The sequence below is a fragment of the Chenopodium quinoa genome, unplaced genomic scaffold, assembly GCF_001683475.1.
Source record: "Chenopodium quinoa cultivar QQ74 unplaced genomic scaffold, ASM168347v1, whole genome shotgun sequence".
In the NCBI taxonomy this organism is placed as follows: domain Eukaryota; kingdom Viridiplantae; phylum Streptophyta; class Magnoliopsida; order Caryophyllales; family Amaranthaceae; genus Chenopodium; species Chenopodium quinoa.
The window spans coordinates 10189445-10211070 of NW_018743292.1; the positions used below are offsets into that span (position 1 = coordinate 10189445).

The 21626-nt window shown below is 36.0% G+C and overlaps 1 protein-coding gene and 1 long non-coding RNA gene across 3 annotated transcripts; one reads left to right on the forward strand and one right to left on the reverse strand.

Annotated features, from left to right (window-relative positions):
* Positions 1-8674: 8674 nt before the first annotated feature.
* On the reverse strand, positions 8675-10644 carry LOC110736064. Its single transcript, XM_021916212.1, has 3 exons — positions 10506-10644; positions 9531-9748; positions 8675-9402 (listed from the first exon to the last, which is right to left on the reverse strand). The coding sequence occupies exons 1-3, from the start codon at positions 10590-10592 to the stop codon at positions 9126-9128; spliced, it is 582 nt and encodes a 193-aa protein (XP_021771904.1). The 5' UTR covers positions 10593-10644; the 3' UTR covers positions 8675-9125.
* A 4166-nt stretch (positions 10645-14810) lies between these two features.
* Positions 14811-18982, forward strand: LOC110736962. 2 transcript variants are annotated; one of them, XR_002514309.1, is made up of 5 exons: positions 14811-15439; positions 15542-15677; positions 17749-17812; positions 18068-18165; positions 18577-18982. It is a non-coding gene; the product is annotated as an uncharacterized LOC110736962 (long non-coding RNA). The 2 variants fall into 2 exon arrangements; XR_002514308.1 differs by having other exon boundaries at positions 14824-15439; positions 18068-18982.
* The last annotated feature ends 2644 nt before the right edge of the window (positions 18983-21626 follow it).

The window sequence follows — 21626 nt, forward strand, 5'->3', positions numbered from 1 at the left end:
ATACACACACTCATTCTAATCGCCATGCAAAAAGGCATTTTTCACATCAAGTTTGTGAATAGACCACTCACGAGCCATAGCCAAACTCAAAACAGTGCGTATAGTGGCCGGTTTAACAACCGGACTGAAGGTTTCATCATAATCAACACCTTCTACCTGAGACCTGCCATCACAAACTAATCGAGCTTTGTGTCTTTCAAGATCACCATTAGCATTCAATTTGTGATGAAATAACCACATACAGTTAACAATGTTCACCCCCGAAGACCTAGGAACTAAATCTCATGTTCCCGTTTCAATTAAAGCACTATATTCAACACGCATCGCATTATTCCAATTTGGGTCGGAAAGGGTTTGTTTGTGATTTTGGGAAGCGGGGAACGAATGATGGCGGATAGACTGAACTTTGGGTTTGGTTTAACTATTCCGTGCTTAGACCGAGTTTGTATTTGAGGTGATAATGGCAGTGGTCTAGTTGGAGTAATTGGCGTTAGGCCGTGAAGTGGGGGTGGTGTGTATGTGGATGAGGTGCTTGGAGAAGGGCTGTTGGGCTGATTTGAGTGGTGTGAAGGAGGTGGCAAAGTGGGTTGTTGGGGTTGCTGCTGGGCCATAGGTGTGTGGGTTATGGGAGCACCCTGCTGGGCCGTAGGTGAGGATGGCAGCAGGGGCCGCAACCCACCTGTGGCTGAGGGTGCAGCGCCACAGCCCGCCTGTGGAGTGGGCTGTGTGTGGCGTGCTGGCTAGGTTGTTGGCTACAGCCCAGTTGCGGCCTGCTGAGCAGCGCCACAGCCCGTCTGTGGAATGCGTGGGCTGTGCTGTGTGGTGTGCAGGCTGGGTTGTTGGTCGCAGCCCACTAGTGGTCTGTTGAGCAGCGCCACAGCCCGCCTATGGAGTGGGCTGGTAGGTGTGCGTGGTGTGGGTTGCATTCGGATGTGGTGTTGCAAGAGCGGTGATGGGTCATCCGAGGCTAGGAAATCGTAATTAGTCGATTGAAACTTAGCAATATGTGTAAATGGAAGAGTATGTTCATCGAAAGTGACATGGCGAGAAATATGATTTTATTGGTGGTGATATCCATACACCTATAGCCTCTATGATTGGAAGGAAAGCCCAAGAAAACACATGGGGTGGAGCGAGGTGCAAGCTTATGAGGCATTGTTAACAAATACACCCAAAGACCCTAAGATGATTATAGGACGGGACAACCCCAAATAGAGCTTGAGCCGGAGTGATTTGATTAAGAGTTTTAGTAGGCATAATATTTAGGAGATAAGTGGTCGTTTTTAAGGCATAATTCCAAAAGGCCGGTGGAAGTGATGCATGAAACAATCGAGTACGCTTAACATTGTTAAGAGTACGAATCATACGTTCGTCTTTGCCATTTTGAGAAGATGTGTGAGGACAAGAGAAGTGAAAAACCAATCCATTTTTGACACAAAATAATTTGAACGTGTCATTGTCGAATTCTTGACCATGATCACTTTGAAAAGATTTAATAGGACGTTCAAATTGGGTTAGAACATATTGTCGAAAATTGAGAAAGGTTTGAAAAGCTTGAGACTTATATACAAGAGGAATAGTCCACACATAATGAGTATAGTAATCCCATAGAACTAGATAATATTTGTGACCTTTATCACTACTAATAGGAGAAGTCCACAAATCGGCATGAATAGTGTCAAAAGCAGAATAAGTAGTGCTATTGGAATTATGAAAAGGCAAGCGAGTATGTTTTCCTAATTGACAACCTACGCAAATAGTGGAGTCGTGCTCCTTATTACAATCAATCAAATTTTTACTTCTAAGAAAATCAAAGGTGGGTGCCCTTGGATGTCCTAAGCGGTTGTGCCACGTGGATGGAGACAAGGCTGTGAGAGAAGTGGCTAGACATGTTGTCAGTGCTGTGGGCACAGGATAAAGGTCCCCGGTACTATTACATCTGGTTATTAGATTCCCCGTTCGTAGATCCTTCACAGAAAAACCATTAGGATCAAACTCTATTGACACAGAATTATCAGAAGTAAACTTTCTAACAGAAATTAAATTTTTGATAATTTGGGGAGCTAAGTAAACATCACGCAAGGAAAGAGATTTATTAGCAATAGTGGAATGACCATAACCCGTAATTGGAATGCGTTGATCGTTACCCACTTGAATATAATTAGATGTGCTTAAATTAAAAAGGGGTAAGAGATTACCGGCATCATTTGTCATGTGGGAAATGGCTCTAGAATCCATGTACCAAGACGGATCGTAGTTGGGGAGACTCATTGTTGCAAACGCATTTCCCAGCTCGGTTGGAGTCATTGTCAAACCATACTCCGATCCATGAGAAGAGTAAGCTGCTTGGGACTGTTGTGGAGGCCCAAAGAAATAGGCCTGTTGTGGCCTTGTTTGCTGTGGCGTGTATGGAGGTCGTGGGCTAGCCCACTGTTAAGGATAAGGGAATGGTGCCTAACCCCATTGTGGGGAGGCTTGCTGGGCCTGATTGGGTGGGCCATTCCACTGTGAAGGCTGTTGAGGTCAATGCATCCCATTGTGGGCCTGATTGTTGTTGCTGCTGTTATAGAGAGCCTCGGCCACGACCCCTGCCTCGTCCTTGTCCGCGACCACGACCACGACCACTGGAGCTACCACCCTGACTAGCCGGTGCCGCCTGTTGCTATTGTGAGGCTGTCGAGTTCGTAGTGGTGCCGGACTAAGCCACAAAAGAAGAGGCCTGTGATGGTGAGTCATTGGCTCGCCGTGACTCCTCAAGTAAAAACGAGACCTCACTGTTTCGAATGAAGGCAACGGGGTTGTTTGTTGTATCATCGCAGCAACAGTATCAAAATCCGTATTCACTAGTCCCGAAACTAGTCGAATTATGAGTTTTTGCTCCGACACAGGTTGATCAATATTAGCTAGTTGATCCTTCAAATTCTTTAATTCCCGACAATAAGAAGAGATGTCAGAGAATTTTGACAGGTGCAATTGATTAAATTTGTTTTTCCAGATAAACCGCCCTAGTGGTTTTATTATCTTGGAAAATTTCCTTAAGTTTATCCCAAACTTGTTGTGCCGTATCCCCTTTGCACAAGATTGTTTCTAGCAAATCAGTAGAGATAGTACCATAAATCCAATTCTTGACAACGGAATCAAGCCTTTTCCACATAGTGTCGGAAAGGTCTGTAGGACGTGGTGTTTTTGGGTCAATATGATCAAGAACATCAAAAGCATGAGCATGACACTCAAATAACTCAACCCAATTAGAATATTGGACTTTTTCACGATCAAGAATTAGAGGAATAACATTCTTAATGTTACTAACACCAAGAGCCGGATGAAAGACTGAGGATTCACCGTCCTTGACCATGGTGGAAGACGACAGTGGTGTTAGGGGTGGCTAGGGGGGACGGCTAGGGCACAAAAAAAAATCGAGAAAAGGAAAAAATTTGGGAAAGGAATTATTTGCGGAAGCTAGGTTTGGATCTAAAACCTAGGCTGTGATACCATGTTAGATAATGTAAACTCCCTTAGGTTGGAGTGTATTCCATTGATTCTTATATATAGGGTTACAACTATGAGTCCTATTATGATAGGAAATCTCAAAAGATAACTACAGAATATTCACAAAACTATATCCTTCTATACAAGATAATATCTAGAATGTTTATTATATTCTATCAAGATAATATCTAGAATATTTATCATATTCTATCAAAAAGTTACCCATAATTCTTTCCTATATATTTCTCCCTACCACATAATAAATTACTGTAGACCTGATTTTTTAAAACTTTTGTGTTTAAAATTATATAACTCATCATACCATAACAAAATAAGAATGTCCAATCATTACTTGGCAATCAAAACCAAACAATATAGTTTATGCGTGATAACTGTATAATGTCTTTAATGTTAATTTAAATTTTGGGTACGCCCAAAATTAAATAGGGATATCTAAAAGTTTTATGTACGCTCAATGGGTTGTGAGTTTTGTTCTACGTAAGATTATTCTGTTGCAAACAATAATAATACTAATAGAAATTGCTAGGATTCTTATGTGTATGAATTTCGATAATTATACTTCGAGTAAAGACAAACTAATCTTTATCCTTTTATATTGGGACTAACCAATAGTCGTTTGGGACCGCCTAATTATGTTCTTTGTTACGTTCGTACTACGTACATTTGAGTATATATATTCGTGTATCCCTAAATTAAGATATAAGGGGGGTTTTAAACAAGGATCGTTATGTGATAGCCTGATAGGTAGTGTATGGCCAAGCAACTCTTTTCAGCATTTAAATACGGTCTTTTTACTTTAATAAGAAATGTGACTTAGCTAATCAAACCTTGATTAGATAGAGTGATAGTAAATCTAATCAAGAGTACTAAAAACGGATGTGATGATTATCCCAAATAACCCGATACTTTTGTATTTATTTTAAAAAAGAATTGAACTACTTTGTTTTAGGTACGCCCAAATATAACTTAGATATACCCAAAATGAGAAACAATTTATCCACCGTGTTCTATGTTTTAATAAAGTCTTATCTTTCAATTTTTATGATTGACTAATTAAATTCAAATTTTAGATACTACGCCCAAAACTATATTAGGCATATCTAAAAGCGAAACTAATGTATGCTCTATGGGTTGTGAATTTTGTTCAACGCAAGATTAATCCGTTGCAAACAATAAGACTAATAGAAATTGCTAGGATTCTTGTGTGTATGAATTTTTATAATTATCCTTCGATTAAAAGCAAACTGATCTTTTTTAGCGTTTTATTTTGGGACTAACTAGTAGTCGTTTGGGACCACCTAGTTGTGTTCTTTGTTGCGTAGTTACGTATTACGTACATTCAAGTATATGTTTGTTTTTCGTGTATTCATAAATTAAGATAAGGGCTTTCTAACAAAGATCGTTACGTAATAGGTAATATTTTGGCCAAAAAATTACTTTCAGCATTTAAACTCGGGCTTTCTACTTTAATAATAACTGTCATTGAGCTAATGAGGCATTGGTTAGCTAGAGTGGCAATAAATCTAGTCAAGAATACTAAATTAACTTAGCAATATATATCCTTGTAAGTCGTAAAAAATTAAACAAGTTTGTTTTGGGTACTTCTAAATATAAATTCGAGGTACCTAAAAATGGATTAAAAAATATACTATGTGAATTGTGATTTTTGTAGGGATATTCTTGTCAAACATTTGAGTGACAAAAAGTATTAAGCCTTATGAATGCGTTTAATTTCAATGTTTGTTCTTCGAATTGTGTTGATTAAAGGCAATTTCATCTTAGTAATTTTTTTTTGAGACTATCTTTAATTGTCTGGGACGGTCTAATCATATTTTTGGCTAAGCAATTATGTGTTGTTGACTTCAAGTTATCTAAATTAAAAACGAACGAGATTAACTAATAAGCCCTTGGTAACCTGCAAAGACCAATATATAAAGACATGTTCGTTTTGTGTACTCATATAAAGACATGTTCATTTTGTGTACTCATAAATTAAATTTATGGATGTCTAAATTAATTCGAAGGATAATTGGTTAGTGGGACCCACCGTGACGTCATATAGGAGTGTCGGGCAAAAGTGGTAAGAGTTTTTTATTTTTCTGAGAAAAATAGGTGATAAAATACAAATAAAAAAAATTGATGTGGTTTATACAAAATGTGAACAATACGTGGTGGTATTTTTCAAATTTTCCAAAAAACTAACATAATCAATTAATCAGTCAATCTTTGCGGGCTTTGGCTTATTTATTTATTTATTTATTTATTTATTTATTTTAAAGAGAATGACTTAAAAATACTTGAGATTTGAGAACACGTATAATATATACGACTAGTCAACTTAGAAGTACAATTGTACAAAAGGCCAGTTCTTCTAAACTAATAAATAGCTCTAATACTAAAATAATTAAGGTAATGATGAAAAGGAAAGTCAGAGAAAAATAGAAATTAAAGAAGATAGATATTAATAATGTATATTAGGACTATTATTGAGCAACTAATTAAGCTGAGGATTATACAATAATCAAGGGAGCTAAGGTTAATATTCATGGGAGAGGGCAAAGTTGTGGTTTTCATTGTTGTGGTTTTCTTAGGTTTGGCAGCTGCTGCTCTTGCTTTTGCTGCTGAAGCCACTAAGATTAAGGTAATATATTTAACTAATTTAATGCATTTCTTTTGATTATTATTCGTTAACAATCAAAACTAGCTAGTTAATAGATTTTATTATATATGTATAAGAAAAGAATTTGCGAGTTTATTAAGAGATATTAATAATAGTTGAACTTTTAAGTGACGATATATGACTCTTTGTGTTTACTATACCATCACGTTATTAGTTTGTGATGAAGAGAATTGAATAAAAGAAATGAAGCATAAATTTATTTTAAAATGAAGAAACAAATTAAACAATCCACATACTCGTAGTAAATATGAAAAACACAACATAATTCAGATTAGTAGTAATGTAATAAGCTATGATCTTGTTTTGAATTATAATTTATGATTTTGTTCAAATTGATGATTATCAACTATCGGATATTAGTATAACGGAATTCAATACATGTGAATACCCAAGCTCTCCAGCAAACATACTTGGATACACAGCAGCTTAGCTAACATTTATCGCTCAGATAACCATTAGTATTGTAGCTCGCTGTGCTTGTTTGCCTAGCGACTACAACAGTCAATCCCCTGGAGTAACCTTTGCTTTCATTTTATCTTGGTAATCCTCTAAATGTAGATAAATTAAATATATTTACCAAGTATCATTTTTACTAATTTGCAATTAATCAATCTATAAAAATTAATGACAAATGTTATATATAGCCCTAAGGGCTATGTATAAGAAGTTAAAAGAGAAAAGTATTTGTGAAATATCTTCATTAATTACACTGATTTGCGCGTGATGTTATCATGCATTCCTATACTAATACCAAATAAGGAAAGATATTTATTGCTTATTTGTAACCCTAAAAGCTACATATTACCAAAACACTACTAGAAAATTAAACAGGCCATTTTTGACGGAAAAATTCCGTCGGAATCACCTTGAATTCCGTCTGAAAACCAGTTTTTGACGGAATTTCCGTCGGAACCGGTTGTCGGAAGCCCTTTTGTAGGAAAAACGACCTTTTCCAATGGAAATTCCGTCGAAAAAGTGTTTCCGACGAATTTTCCATCGGAAGATTCTGGCACCAAAAATCCCGTCGGAAATTTCTGACGGAATACCAATCCACCGGAAAATTTCGACAAAAATTCTGTCGGAAACTGCTGAAAAAAAAACAAAAAAAAAACCAGCACCATCGCTACCAGCCCCAATCACCCTAAACCACCCACCACCACACCTACCCCTTACCCCCTATACCCACCCACCACCGTACTTAACCCTCCCTCTTAACCCTAGCCCACCCACCACCACACCTACCCCTTACCCTATACTAGAGGTGATCAATAATGGCCTGGCCCGATTCGGCCTGAAAATAGGGGGGGTTTGGACAAGCTAAAAATCAATTTTTTAGTTAAAAAGTCCGAACTCGGCCCGAAAAAGCTCGTTTTGGCCCGATAAGCCTGCCACTTTTGGACGGGTTTGGGCATGACATTTGATATTAAGGCCCGGCCCGGCCCAAATTTATGATCACCTCTACCCTATACCCACCCACCATCGCTCTTAACCCTCCCTCTTAACCCTAACCCACCCACCACCGTACTTAACCCTCCCCCTTAACCCTTACCCTCCCACCACCACCACCGAACCCTAACCCAGATTCGCCAACCACCACCACCGACACCAGCCCCTATCCCACCTTCACACACCACCACCGACACCACCACACCAAAAATTAACCCCAAATAAACATAAATTAGCCCAAAAATACGAAAATTAACACAATAAAATCGAAATGTACCACACAAAATATCAAAACCAGTAGATCTACAAATTTTAACCGAATTTTATAAAAAAATTTAAAAAAAAATGATAACTAAACAACAAAAATTAAAGGAAATATATAAATATACAATTATCTAATCAAATTATAATTAACATTACAATTACATAAAAAATTAACGGTGTTGATGTAGCCGTTGTTGTTGTTGGGTGGCTCGCAACGGTGTTGATGTTTGGTGGTTGTTGCGCCGTGGTTGTTGTTGTTGGGTGGCTCGCAACGGTGTTGATGACGGAGAGAGAAAAGGAGGACGGAGAAAGAAGAAATCAGAAGAGGAGAAGGGAAAGATGATAGAAGAAAATAGAAGAGGAAAGAGAAAGAAACGCGAGAGAAGGGGGAACTCAGTATAGAAAGAAGAGGAGGGAGGAAAGAGAAGAAGAGGAGGAGATAGAAGGACAAGAGGAAAAAGAAAAAGAGGCTGAAAATATGAGGGGTGAAGGGGGCTTCAGAAAATATTAGGGTTAAAGGGGAGATTTTTTTTTAATTAAATATGTCGACGGAATTTCCGTCGGAAATCTTCGATGGAATTCTGACGAACTTTTTGAATTCGTCGGAAATATCCAACGGAATACAAACCAGTCGGAACTTTCGGTTTTTCCGACGTAATTACGTGTCCGTCAGAACAGGTTTGTCGGAAATAGCCTATTTTCTAGTAGTGAAAATTAATGAATACTTCGCATAAATTAAAGATACAATATGTAGCACAAATGTCCATATCTAAGCTTAATCTTCAAAGTTATTTTCATTACTAATATGTGTGGGCCCACTAATTTAAAACTGATAAGAGAGTGATCACCGGCATGCCACGTGCAGGGGCTCCTTTCTGAGTGGTCATGAGTTGAATGATGTGTAAATTAGATTTTTTATTTTTTTTTAAATGTAATATTTAAAGGCTTAGATTAAGCAACAAACAATATCAACGGTTCAGATTTAATATCTTATTGTAGTTGTCCATAGTCATCCGTAGTCGACAATTATGCTAGAAGCTTCGTCAAATTTTACTTGCAACATACAGAGTTCATGCCTTAGCAGCAGTGCCAGTCCAATTAGGCTCACCCGCTACGACATAGTTGTTCAAATAAAGTTTACAACATTTTAAGAATGAGTATTGTAGAATTTTCAATTAAATTGTCTAGGAATGACAAAGCTACCAATCAAATACAGTTTACAATCTCATGCGATATGGACACTCTCATTTATACCCGATTGATCCAGCGTTGTCTTACCCATTTCCACAGCCTGGTTACTAGTGCTTTGCTGCTCAGAATCGTCGGACAAACACAAATAAGACAATATACCGAAGCCACAACCCTTAGCCAACAACACGATACCCGAAATGTAGTAACCGTTGTTAAACACTTTGCAATTAGACGGCGAATCTTCATTCTTTTGGTTTTTGCTAATTACAGCACCTGTAACGAGTGTACTGACCCCGGCATATGATTCCAACCTATTTATTAGACATCAACACACGATTTAGATAACTAAATTAAAAAAATGATCGAGTATCTCTATCAACCCCTTTGTTCCTTTCGATCTTTAATCATTACAGTATACAGCAAAAGTACTAAAGATTACCCGGAAATAATGAAACAGATGATAGCAATGACTGGTAGTTTGGCAGTTCTATTCATATAAGCAAAGAAAGCAACGGAGTTTATATATATTATATACTTCATGTTCAAAAACGCGAGTCCTGCTGCTACATATGCGAATTCCCCATCTCGACGCCTTGGGTACTCACAATAACGACGCCCATAACGATTCACCAAATTTGTCTTGATCACTTCATTTTTCTGCGAGCATATTGCAGCATGTAAGATTAATCAAATTAATTTAATATCAAATTATGTGATTGATCAGCCACTGTAAGGGTCCGAACAAAATATATGTAATCTAACTTTGATTTTTTTTTTTTTTTTTAATCGGATGAGTTTATAGGCGAGTACGTATGCATTTTTAAACAAAAGATAATTTGTAAACAAGTAAAATTAGCTAAAGGCCCGGTGTAAATGAGCTGATATGTTTGCAAATTACTTTTGAACAAGTTTGGTCAATACTCGATTAGAACTCATATGTTATTATATAAACAAGCTTGAATAAAAATTATAAGCTCATTACATAAAGGAAAATGATATACATAATGTTACATTTTTTTTAAAACCCATTCTAACGAAATTCCACATTCAAGGACAAGTTTTTATTTACATATAATAACTCAATAAAGATGGTCAAAAAATAGAATGTAAATAGTGTTAAAGGTAAAGTAAGTCAATAATGCAAGAATGGAGGTAGTATAAGGGTACAATATAACATGTAACGGTGTTAATTTGACTTATGTGAGACTGTTAGTACATCTATTTTCATCCAATAAAAAATGTTAGTACATTGATAAAATTTGTCAAACATTCTTTAATAAGTGCAAAGTATTTGAAAAAAAAAAAAAGTTTACTTACGGATTATTGTTAAACCAATTGACAACGAACGACTCTTTAGCAGTTGATAAATATTTTACTAACTGATAATGTGAGAGGATGACGAAAACGAACTAACCTTAACCTTTGTCCACTCGGCGGCAATAGCAAGAACAGCAGCTGACAAGCCAAAAAATAGCACTACTTTGACCTCAAAATTGCCCATAATTTGCTCTCTCTAATTTCTCAAACTTCTCACAATCTCACCTCACGACTCACGACTCACGACTCACGACTCACGACTCACATTTAACTACTACTCATTTGAATAGTTAAGTACCAAGTGGGTATTTTATTACTCATCTGAATAGTCAAGTACCAAGTGGGTATTTTATTACTTATTTGAATAGTCAAGTACCAAGTGGGTATTTTATCTTTATGTTTTTAGAGTAGACTCTTAAAAAATAATATGCAAATTCTGTTTAGAATTAGATTAGTGGGAATAAAAATATATATGAATAATACAAATAAATGAACAAATAATTGTATCTCTCACTATGCTGCAAAATTTATTGAAAAAGATAAATAATACACAATAGTTCACAACACTTATTATAATTCACAACCTATGCACCCCAATCACACCCAAGAATTTTCTCTAAAAAATTCTCTTAAACCCTCTCTCTCTGCTTTATGTTTTCTTTCTATTTTTGGGATGAATATAACAAATCATAACTTAAGTTTATATATATCCTATATTCTAAATATGAATTCTTCAATTTAGAAAACTATATTATCCTTCACATTCCGTAGGAAATCATTCCCGTATTGCTAAGAAATTCTAAGGCTTATATTTGTTTTCTTTTTTTAAAATTGTGGTGATCTTAACAATCTCCCATTTGAAGACTAATTCTAATTTGTCTTCACACCTTACTTCATACAGCTTAACTTTCTCGTATATTACTTATGTAGGCCAACTAAAGTTGAACACAACTTCAGTTTGTCAATAGTCACTGTCTTTGCTAACATATATGCTGGATTCTCTGTTCCTATAATTTTCTCCAGTTTTAACACTCCATATTCTAATAGAGATCTTATGAAATGATAGCGAAGTCCAATATGCTTAGTTCTAGAATGAAATGCTGAATTCTTTGCCAAGTGTATTGCTCTTTGACTGTCACTGTACAATACATTATTATTCTCTTGCTTGAATCCCAACTCAGTAAACAAACCTTGAAGCCATATCATCTCCTTACTAGCTTCGGTTATCGCTACATATTCAGCCTCAGTAGTGGATAGAGCAACAATCTTTTGTAGTTGCGACATCCAACTAACCGTTGTATTTCCAACCATGAATATATAAGTTGTGGTGCTTTTACGACGATCGACTTCTCCTCCAAAGTCTGCATCGACATAACCTTGTACTGCTAAATCACCTTTACCAAAGTACAAGCACTTTTTGTAGTACCTCATAGATACCTCAAAATCCACTTCACTACTTCCCAATGAATTTTTCCTGGATTTGACATAAACCTGCTAACAACTCCCACTGCATGTTCAATATCGGTCTTGTACAAACATTGCATACATCAAACTACCAATGGCTGTGGAATATGGAACCTTAGCCATATAATCTTTATCTTCCTCCGTCTGAGGAGATTGATCCATGGATAATCGAAAGTGACTTACCAAGGGTGTATTAACTGACTTGGCATAACTCATATTAAATCTCTGTAAAACACGTATGATGTATTCTGATTAAGATAATTGAAAAGTACCTTTATGCTTATCCCTTGCAATTTTCATTCCAAGAATTTTCTTTTCTGGACCCAAGTCCTTCATGTCAAATTCCTTTGACAACTGCTCCTTTAGCCTTCTTATACCATCCATATTTGAACCTGCTACTAACATATCATCGACATAAAGTAGTAGAATGATATAACTGAATTGATATCTCTTGATGTAGCAACAATGATCAGCATTGCACTTCTAGAAATCTTCCTTGTGCATAAAGTTATCAAACTTTTTGTACCACAGTCTCGGGGCTTGTTTTAGGCTATACAAACTTTTCTTAAGTTTGCACACCATATTTTCTTTCCCATGAAGAAATGCAGTCTTCACATCTAATTGCTCAAGATGAAGATTTTCAATGGCAACAATACTCAACACTGTTCTAATGGTATTAAGTTTCACAACAGGTGCAAAAATCTCATTGAAGTCAACTCCTTCTTTTTGTTGGAATCCTTTAACTACTAATCGAGCTTTATATCTCTTGGAACCATCATGCTCCTTTTTCACTCGATATACCCATTTGTTGTGAAGTGCCTTTTTACCCAAGGGTAACTCGGTTAATTCCCATGTCTGGTTTAAAATCAAAGAATTCATCTCATCTTTCATTGTAAGCTCCCACTTCCTAGCATCACTTACCTGACATGCTTCATTATAACATTCAGGTTCCCCTTTATCAGTCAATAACAGATAATTCATGCATTTTCTGTTTGGTACATGTGGACGAGTAGTCATTCTCAATACTGATGCTGGACTAGAATTGAAGTTTGTGGCATGTTGGACTGTGGTGTAAGGATCTGTCCAACAGATTCTTGTTGTTGAGGTTCTCTTACAGGTGAGTCTTTCACCATACTATCGGGGATATAATCTTCATCTACAAACATTGACCCACTCTTCACTAAGTCACTAGTTTCAATTTTGTGTCTATCCTGATACATGACTCTTTCAATGAAAATCACATCTCTAGTACAGATCACCTTTTTATTTCCATCATCTCATCTGCGGTATCCAAACTCATCCCCGCCATAGCTAATGAAAGTAAATTTCTTAGATTTAGGATCAAGCTTATTCCTACCTTTATCACTAATATGCACATATGCTACACAACCAAAAACCTTTAAGTGAGATAAATTTATATCTTTTCCAGTCCATACCTCCTCTGGTATTTTATAGTCTAATGGAGTCAATGGTCCTCGGTTGATCAAGTAAGCTGCTGTGTTGACTGCTTCTGCCCAAAACTGCTTCGGTAAATTGTACTGTATACGAATGCTTCTGGCTCTTTCTATCAACGTTCGGTTCATATGCTTGAAAGTTTCAAACACTTCAGATTTTTATTTTAGGAAGTAAACCCATACCTTCCGGGAGTGGTCATTGGTAAAAATGACAAAGTAGTGTTTTCCACCGATAGATGAAGTAGTTGTTAGACCCCAAACATCGGAGTGAACTAGCTCCAACTTTTCCTTCTTTGGGGTTCTACCACTAGTTTGAAAGCTTATCCTCTTCTGCTTTCTAAGTATGAATTATTCACACATTTCCATATAAATAAATTCAAGACTTGGTAATTTCCCTTTAGAATGCATTAGTTTCATCCCTTTCTCACTCATGTGGCCAAGCCTTTGGTGCCACAATTTTGAATTTTTATTTCCTTCTGCAACTAATATTGAACAACATGACCCTGATGTCATGTAAAGAGTACCACTCTTTTTACCATGAGCAATTGTCATTACTCCCTTTGAAATCTTCCAATTGTCATCTTGGAAGTTTGTAGTGTAGCCATCGGTGGCCAACTACCCAACTGAAATCAAGTTCTTTCTTAGGTCGGGAATATGCCTGACATTCTACTTCAGCTCCCAAACTAACCCATTTAACTTTATCTTCACTACACCTTTACCAACAATATCACAAGGTTGGTCATCTCTAAGGTATACTTTTTCAAGGTTTCTAGGGACATACTTCTCAAAGAATTGTTTCTTTGAAGTAGCGTGGAGTGATACTCTAGAACCTAACACCCAAGATTCTTCCTTGCTCTCTAAAGACCATATTAATGCATCATCTCCTTCTACGGTAAAAGTAACATTTGTCTCTGGCTTTACTTCTTGGTATTTCGATGTACTCCTGCACTGATTTTTATAATGCCCTGTCTTCCCACAATTCCAACACTCAATAAACTTCGGGAATTATTGGGAGTCCTTGATTTTGATCTCCTATCTCTAGATTTACCTAGATAGCTTGATCTTCCACGTTAATTTATTTTGGTTAAATTTCTTCCTCTTAACTCTGTATGTAAAACTAAAGAGATTGATGATTCACCCGACTCTCTCCGTCAGATCTCTTCACTGAGAACTAGGTCACAAACATCGTCAAATTTCAATTTATTGCTTCCTAACGAGCTACTCACAGCTGTGACTGTAGCATTCCAGCTATCTGGTAATGAAGACAAAAGTATCAATGCTTGAACTTCATCTTCAAATCATTTTTGACTGAACTCAATTGGGTTGTGATTAAATTGAGCTCATTAAGATTACTACTACAAAACCCGTATATTTTAGACGCATTTGCCTCGATGCCTTGGATGTGGCGTCAGTGTACAATTTTGGGTTCAGCTTTTTCTCGACGCTTTTACGGGTCGAAGGTTTGTCTAGACATAAAAAATCGTTGAGAAAATCACGTGTCATACACGTGAATCATTACTTCCCGCAATTTCAAAATTTAGGGAAAAAATAATATGTCAAAAAATTAAAACCTTATTTTCGGCTTTTTCGCCCTCTCTCTCTCCTAACCCTAACCCTAACCCTAACCCAGAAAAAACCAGAGAAGATGAAGTGTTGCACTCTCCGGCAACCTCCGCAGCAAGTACAACGTCCGATTAATGCCGTGCTCAAAGCCAACAAGGTCCAGGTTGTTTGTGTTCAATTACTTTTGATTCAGATGCAATGGATTTAACTCTCGTTTTGGCTTTTCGCCCTCTCTCTTTCCTCTTCTTCAACCTCCGTCTTCTGCAATTTCTACCGTCGTCGTATTGAAATCTAGGGTTTCTTTCTCCGGCAATGGCGTTTGAGTAGGCTGTGAAGTTTCAGTTTGATCATTAGATAAGGCTGTTGTTTGTCAAACTTTTAATTAGGGTCGCTGTTCGTTTTTGATTTTTATTTTATTTTTTCATCTTTTGAAGTTGATTTTTAGTTGATTTTTGTGTTTGTTTTCGTACTTTTAAGGTTTGTTATGTGTTGTTGATATTGATAGCTATTTCGATCAATGAAGAGGATAAATTTGGGCAGAAATTAGCTGGTAAATTGTTGATTGTAGCTTCAATTTGGTATTTGAGATTTTCAGCTGAAAATGTTATGGATTTTCATGTTTTTTGTGGTGTTTGGATCGTCTACTCCTCAGGATCAACGTCATAGGTCTATGGAAGAAGAAATGGAGCCTTTCATGAAGATGAATTGAAACAGTATGATGGTACTGACCCTAAGAAGCCTTTGCTTATGGCTATTAAGGGCCAGATCTATGATGTTTCTCAGAGCAGGTTTAATTTTAATTTCTCTATTTTTTAATTTTTTGTTGGTATATAATAATTTATGTTTTTGGTAGATGAATTTCTCTGGGGTTTGGATTTTATTGTTGTATTATTAAGAATCAGTCTCTTATTGCGAGGTAATTTTTTGCCCTTTATTAGACAATTTAATTTCTTTTTTTGTTCTTTTTCCGTGAATTCTGTTTTCAAATTTAAGGTTTCCTTGTTTTTTTTTGTAGTTTTTTATGGGTTTTGTGATGAATTTGATGGCGTCTTCTAGGGTTTTAGTTTGGGATTTTATGTGGTAATGTTACTAGCTTTGAATTTTCTAGCTTTGTTGTGATATCACTTTCCTGTTTTAAAGATTGTCTTGAGTTGTTTGGAAAAGTTGAAGGTGTGCTGGCTTGAAAGAGGGGTTAGTGTGGTGGTGGTAGTTAGGTTCTTACTTATTAGGGAGGGATAGTTAGGGGTAAGTGGATACTTAATGGTTACATAATTTTGCTAAGAACTTCTGCTGCAAAAGAGTTTATGCACTGGTGATGAGAAGGTGGAAATCTTGAGTGTTGTTAGTTTTTTTTGGTAGTTAAAACTTAGCTGTAAAATGGTCCATAAGTAGGTTATTTTTAATTTTTTATTTTGAATTTCTAGCCATTGGGTGCTAAGAGTTTTTGAGAAAATGTGGGTGATAGTATACACTCTATGCAAGGTCATGAATCAGGCCTCATATGGAAACTGAATAGGACAGATGGATGGTTAGTGCTGGTGTATCTCAGTGCTTTTGTTGATTGTGGTGGATCTTTAATAACATAATCTGACCATGAGAAATAGGTTGGTCTCCACCGGAAAACATCTCTTCTTCTGTAGGCATTAAGTCAATCCTCACCCCTCCTCCCAATTCTAAGAGGGCGTATCTTGTCAACGTACCTTCCTCCTTTCCGGTAAAACTGTAAAATAAATAAAAATATCCACACAAAAGTTGATGTCCTGCCTTCATTCTTACTGTCTAGGACTCTAGGATCAATTGGTTTCTATATCATTTATAAACATCACTAAACTTTTTGATCTTAAAACTGCTCAAAGTAACTTTGGTAACCAACTGTCATCTGAAGTGATTTTCTAGCCAAAGGGTTTTTTTCTTCTCTTCATGCCTAGTACGCATAACTCCCAATAAGAAGTTCCGTCTCTTTTGTTAGGTCTCCTTATAAGTGCACCCCTTCATATCATTCTATTGTATTTCCTTGTTACTTCTTCCCCCCTCCCCCGCACCCAAAAAAAAAATATATTTAAAACCGAAGCTTACAGGGGAAATAGGGGGGGTAATCAAACTTACATAACCATGCTAAAATTGTCCAGCCACCTTGCTGTGAAACTAGCAGCCTCCTTGCTGTAAATTTCAACTAGTTTCACAGCAGGATGTTGTTCCGAGCAAGTAATTTGTCCTTAAAATATATTTATCTTAGAAATATATTCAAGTACTATGTTTTGATTAACCTAATGGAGTTAATAGCAAAATATGTTTTTTCCTTAAAAGACAAGCATGCTTTATGATCAAAAGCTTAAGTTCTACATCATTCTATCTTGGGTTGATCTTCATGTGCGCTGTTGGTTAGTACAAGCAAGATTGCAAGAAAAGGTTGGATTTGCTATGAGTTTCATCCTACGCAGTTGCAGTATGAGATAGGTTGGTTGTAAAGGGACTGAATGCATCCTTCATTGCTTGAGTTTCACCCCCAAAGATAGCATCAGTTAGCTTTGAACTGCTGCTCTTGTCTCATAGGCAATAGAATCATCCTGGTTCTTTGTGTCAATAACATATTGATAGCATGGATGACAACATTCATTGCTTCTGTAACATTTGTATTGTAGCAATTTTAAATGATTAATCTTGCTTGGTCTTCCACTATAAATGTTTTGTTTCTGGTTTTATTAGTTTCATGTGCTTTTGTATACTGTTTACTCATGTTGCGTTGTTGCTTCCTCAACCTATTTTCTTGCATCTCAACCTTGTTTTATTAGTTTCATCTCAGGCTTTGAATCCTTCAAAATGTAAAAGCTTACTAACACTACCTTTTCTGTTTTTCAGCCTTGTTCAGCATCTGGATTCGCACAGATTGTATGCTCTTACTGTACTTTTGCAGCAAAAGAAGGTACACTCTACCTTAGATATTAGCTCACTTATCTTAGAGAAATTGCACTTAAAGGGTTTTGGGAAAGTAGAATACATTTTTAAAGATTCTGACTTAATTAGTGTATGTCATATACTTATTTCAATTGAGTAGGCTTGATTAAATTTCCCAATTGGATGTTTCATGTGACACTATCTTCTATTTTCTTGAAAAACGGCTTGTTGTCCACGGCTTGTGCCTTTTCACCCATGCTTTTATATATCAATATATGTGCAGGGGGAAATAACGCTATAACGCTCAGTTGATATGCATTTGTTCAAATGTCCGAACATTGCAAGATGTTCCCTCATCTTAGAAGTTTCAATGTGTAAAGGGTGATATGATTCAAACATTTCCCTTTGTTCTATATATATAGTTGCAATGCAATATCTGAAATATGGAGTAGTGGATTTGACAGATGTCTTCATTTGCCTATAGTATTCTTATAGGAATATTTTTATAGTTTATTTCAATTCCTAGATAATCATTAAAAGTAGATGAGAAGGGTGATATTTACATCTATTGGGTGGTTCTATTGGAGCAGTACTATTATATCTATTTTGCAAGTATTATCTTGTTTAACTTCGATACAAGAAATATTACACAAATTATAATGTTAATAGTAAAAAATTAAATAAACCCTAATACTAAGTTGGCTGGATAAAAACTGCTATGCTTAATTGCTATGTACGTCTTAGCTTTTGTACTGCCACTTGATGATGCTCATGACTTTTATGTGCAAGCAGGTGAGGGGTGTTAAGCCAGGCAGAGTTCATGTGTGAAGCTAGGGATGGGGGCAGTCAGGGATGGAATAAAAGTGCAGTTTGGGGATGAGTTAAGTGTGCAAGCAGGGGAAAGGTGTGTAGGCAGGGAGAGGGCACGTGTGCCACAAGGGGGGGAAGTGTGCAAGTAAGGGGGCAGGCGAGGAGGGGAGCAGTGTGCAGACAGACAATGAGGTAGTGTGCAAGCAGGGTAGGGGGGCAGGTGTGTAGGCAGGGAGAGGGAAGGTTTACACTCAGGGAGAGGGAGGTTGGTTGTGAAAATTCAGTTGGATTTTAAATTTCTTTTTAAAAGGAGTGGTGTCTGTGTGGTTTCAATTCATTTGTATATATGACTATTTGTATTATGTTATATACTTATTTTTTTTTTTTTTGAAGGTTATGAATGCAACAGGAGAACAAAGAAAACCTACTGAAGTTGGAAATTAGCTTACTATGCACCTTCATTTTTTGTTTATAGTTAGTTAGATAGTAAACTTTTGTAGGCTTCAATCTAACTTTTTAATTTAGTTGGCAGTTAATATATGTAATAATAATAATAATAACGATGATATTTTGGATATGGCTAGGTTTTTTTTTTAACATCCATCAGTGATAGTATATATGTAGGCCAGCAGTGATTGGATTTCAACTCTTTTTTGTTTGTTAATTTTGACAAAAACTTTATTAAATTTATATATGTTTTGCCGTTTCTTTAATGTTATATATATTTTTTGAAAAAACCTTTATTTAAATTACTACCTCCGTTTTTTTATGTATAAAAAACAGTAAAAAAAGTCTAGACGCTTTTTCTTGTCAAGAAATTTTGCTTTAATCAGTATCAAAATTTCCCGCTACTATTTTTGTATGGACATCAAAAAGCGTCTCAAATGATTTTGGGACCGAAAACAACATCGACAATATGTACAGGAAAAAGCGTCTAGAAATTTGGTGGTGGCGCTTGAATGCCGATATTTTCGACGGTTAGTATTTCTTTAGACATTAATAAGCGTCAATATTGAAGACACTTAAAGGCGTCACAAAATATTGGTACATTAAAGGGTGCCGAGATTTGTGACACAAAAAAGCGTCGCGAATTTCTCGACTCACTTTTTCTCAACGCTTTTATACAGCGTCGAGAAAAAATATAACGACGCTTTTTAATGTCGTAAATACTGGAAAAAAGCGTCTCAAAAGGACGGGATTTGTAGTAGTGGATGTTGAGCTTCCGACCCGCCATCTGTCATCCGCAAATTAAATAACCGTCTCATTAAATGAACTTTATTAGAAGTCGATGGCTTCTTATGCATACTGGAGAGAGCTTTCATCAGACATGCCATGGTCTTTTCCTTTGCTATAATAAAAGCAACATTGCGTGATAAAGTTAGCCGAATAACTCCAAGGGCTTGTCTATCTATAAGATTCCAATCTTCATCTTTCATACCATCTGGCTTTTTTTTCAAAAGAGGTTCATAAATCTTTTTCTGGTATAAATAATCTTCGATCTGCATCTTCCATAACCCGTAATTTGCACCATCGTATTTTTCGAGGCTTACTTTTCCTTCGTCTGCAGCCATTGCTCCCACTCATATTTGACTTCTTAGGATCGTTTCTAACGATTTCTATCTGAATGTCGACATAATATCAACTCGGCTCTGATACCAGTTGTTAGGAAATACTATGCAAATTCCCTTTAGAATCAGATTAGTGGGAATAAAAATATATATGAATAATACAAATAAATGAACAAATATTTGTATCTCTAATTATGCTGCAAAATTTATTGATAAAGATAAACAATACACAAGTGTTCACAACACTTATTATAACTCAACCATATGCACCCCAATCACACCCGAGAATTTTCTCTAAAAAATTATCTTAATGCTTCTCTCTTTCCTTTATGTTTTCTTTTGTTTTTGGGATGAATATAACAAATCATAACTTAAGTTTATATAAATCCTATATTCTAAATATGACTTCTTAAATTTAGAAAACTATTTTCTTCTTCATATTTCGTAGGAAATCATTCACGTATTGCTAAGAAATTTTAAGGCTTATATTTGTTTTCATTTTTTAAATTGTAGTGATCTTAACATAGACTTCATTTGAGTTGATTTCATTTTTTTTTTTTTTTGAAATAATTGAAAATTTCTAAGGTGATCAAATAATAAATCTAACAAAACTACGGTTGATAAAATAATCAAGGACCAAGTGGTCTGGGTATTTTGTCTTTATGTTTCTAGAGTAGACTTCAATTGAATCGATATAATTTTATTTAAAATTATAAATTGTGAGAATTGTTCTTCAAGCAGTGTATGAATATTCCATGCCATTAAACATGCTTGTTCAAAATTACGAGTGCGAGGCCAAATTGAAGATATTTTAGAAATTTTGTCGTTAATGATGATGATTTATTTTTAGAAGAAGAACATGAAGTTATCGATGTAATAAAAATTAGGGATTTTTAAGAATTGAATTTTTAGTGGTCAAAACTAAAGTGTAGTTATAAAATTTTTGTTTTATATCGACGGTTATAAATCTATTTTCATACAATGTTGTTGTAGGTATTGCAAAACTATCTCATAATTGATAATTAAAATTTTACCTACGGAGTGTTAATTTATCAATTACACAAATTGATAAATATATGTGACTAACCACATCGTGTGATAAGTCATTATAGAGGTTATTTCGTGAGTGTTATCGGGTTACTTGGTAAGTGTTCAGGGGCTAATTCATCAGTGTTATAGGGATTACTCGATCAACGTATGTTACAAGGGTTACTCGGCCACTGTTTTAAGGGTTACTTAGTTCTTGTATAAGTGGCCACACGATATGATTAGCCACAAACAAAACGTGTTGGTTGTCAAGAGTTTGTAGCTGCAACAAACACTTGCTACACCTTCTTAAAACTTGGCTTATTTAAAATTGGTGGCTTGATGGTAGTTACTGGATGTAGCCAAGGTCTATGCTCTGCCTACTACTTCTCGGCCATTGCCATTGACACCCGGGCAAGCGGTTCCTTATCAAAGTGG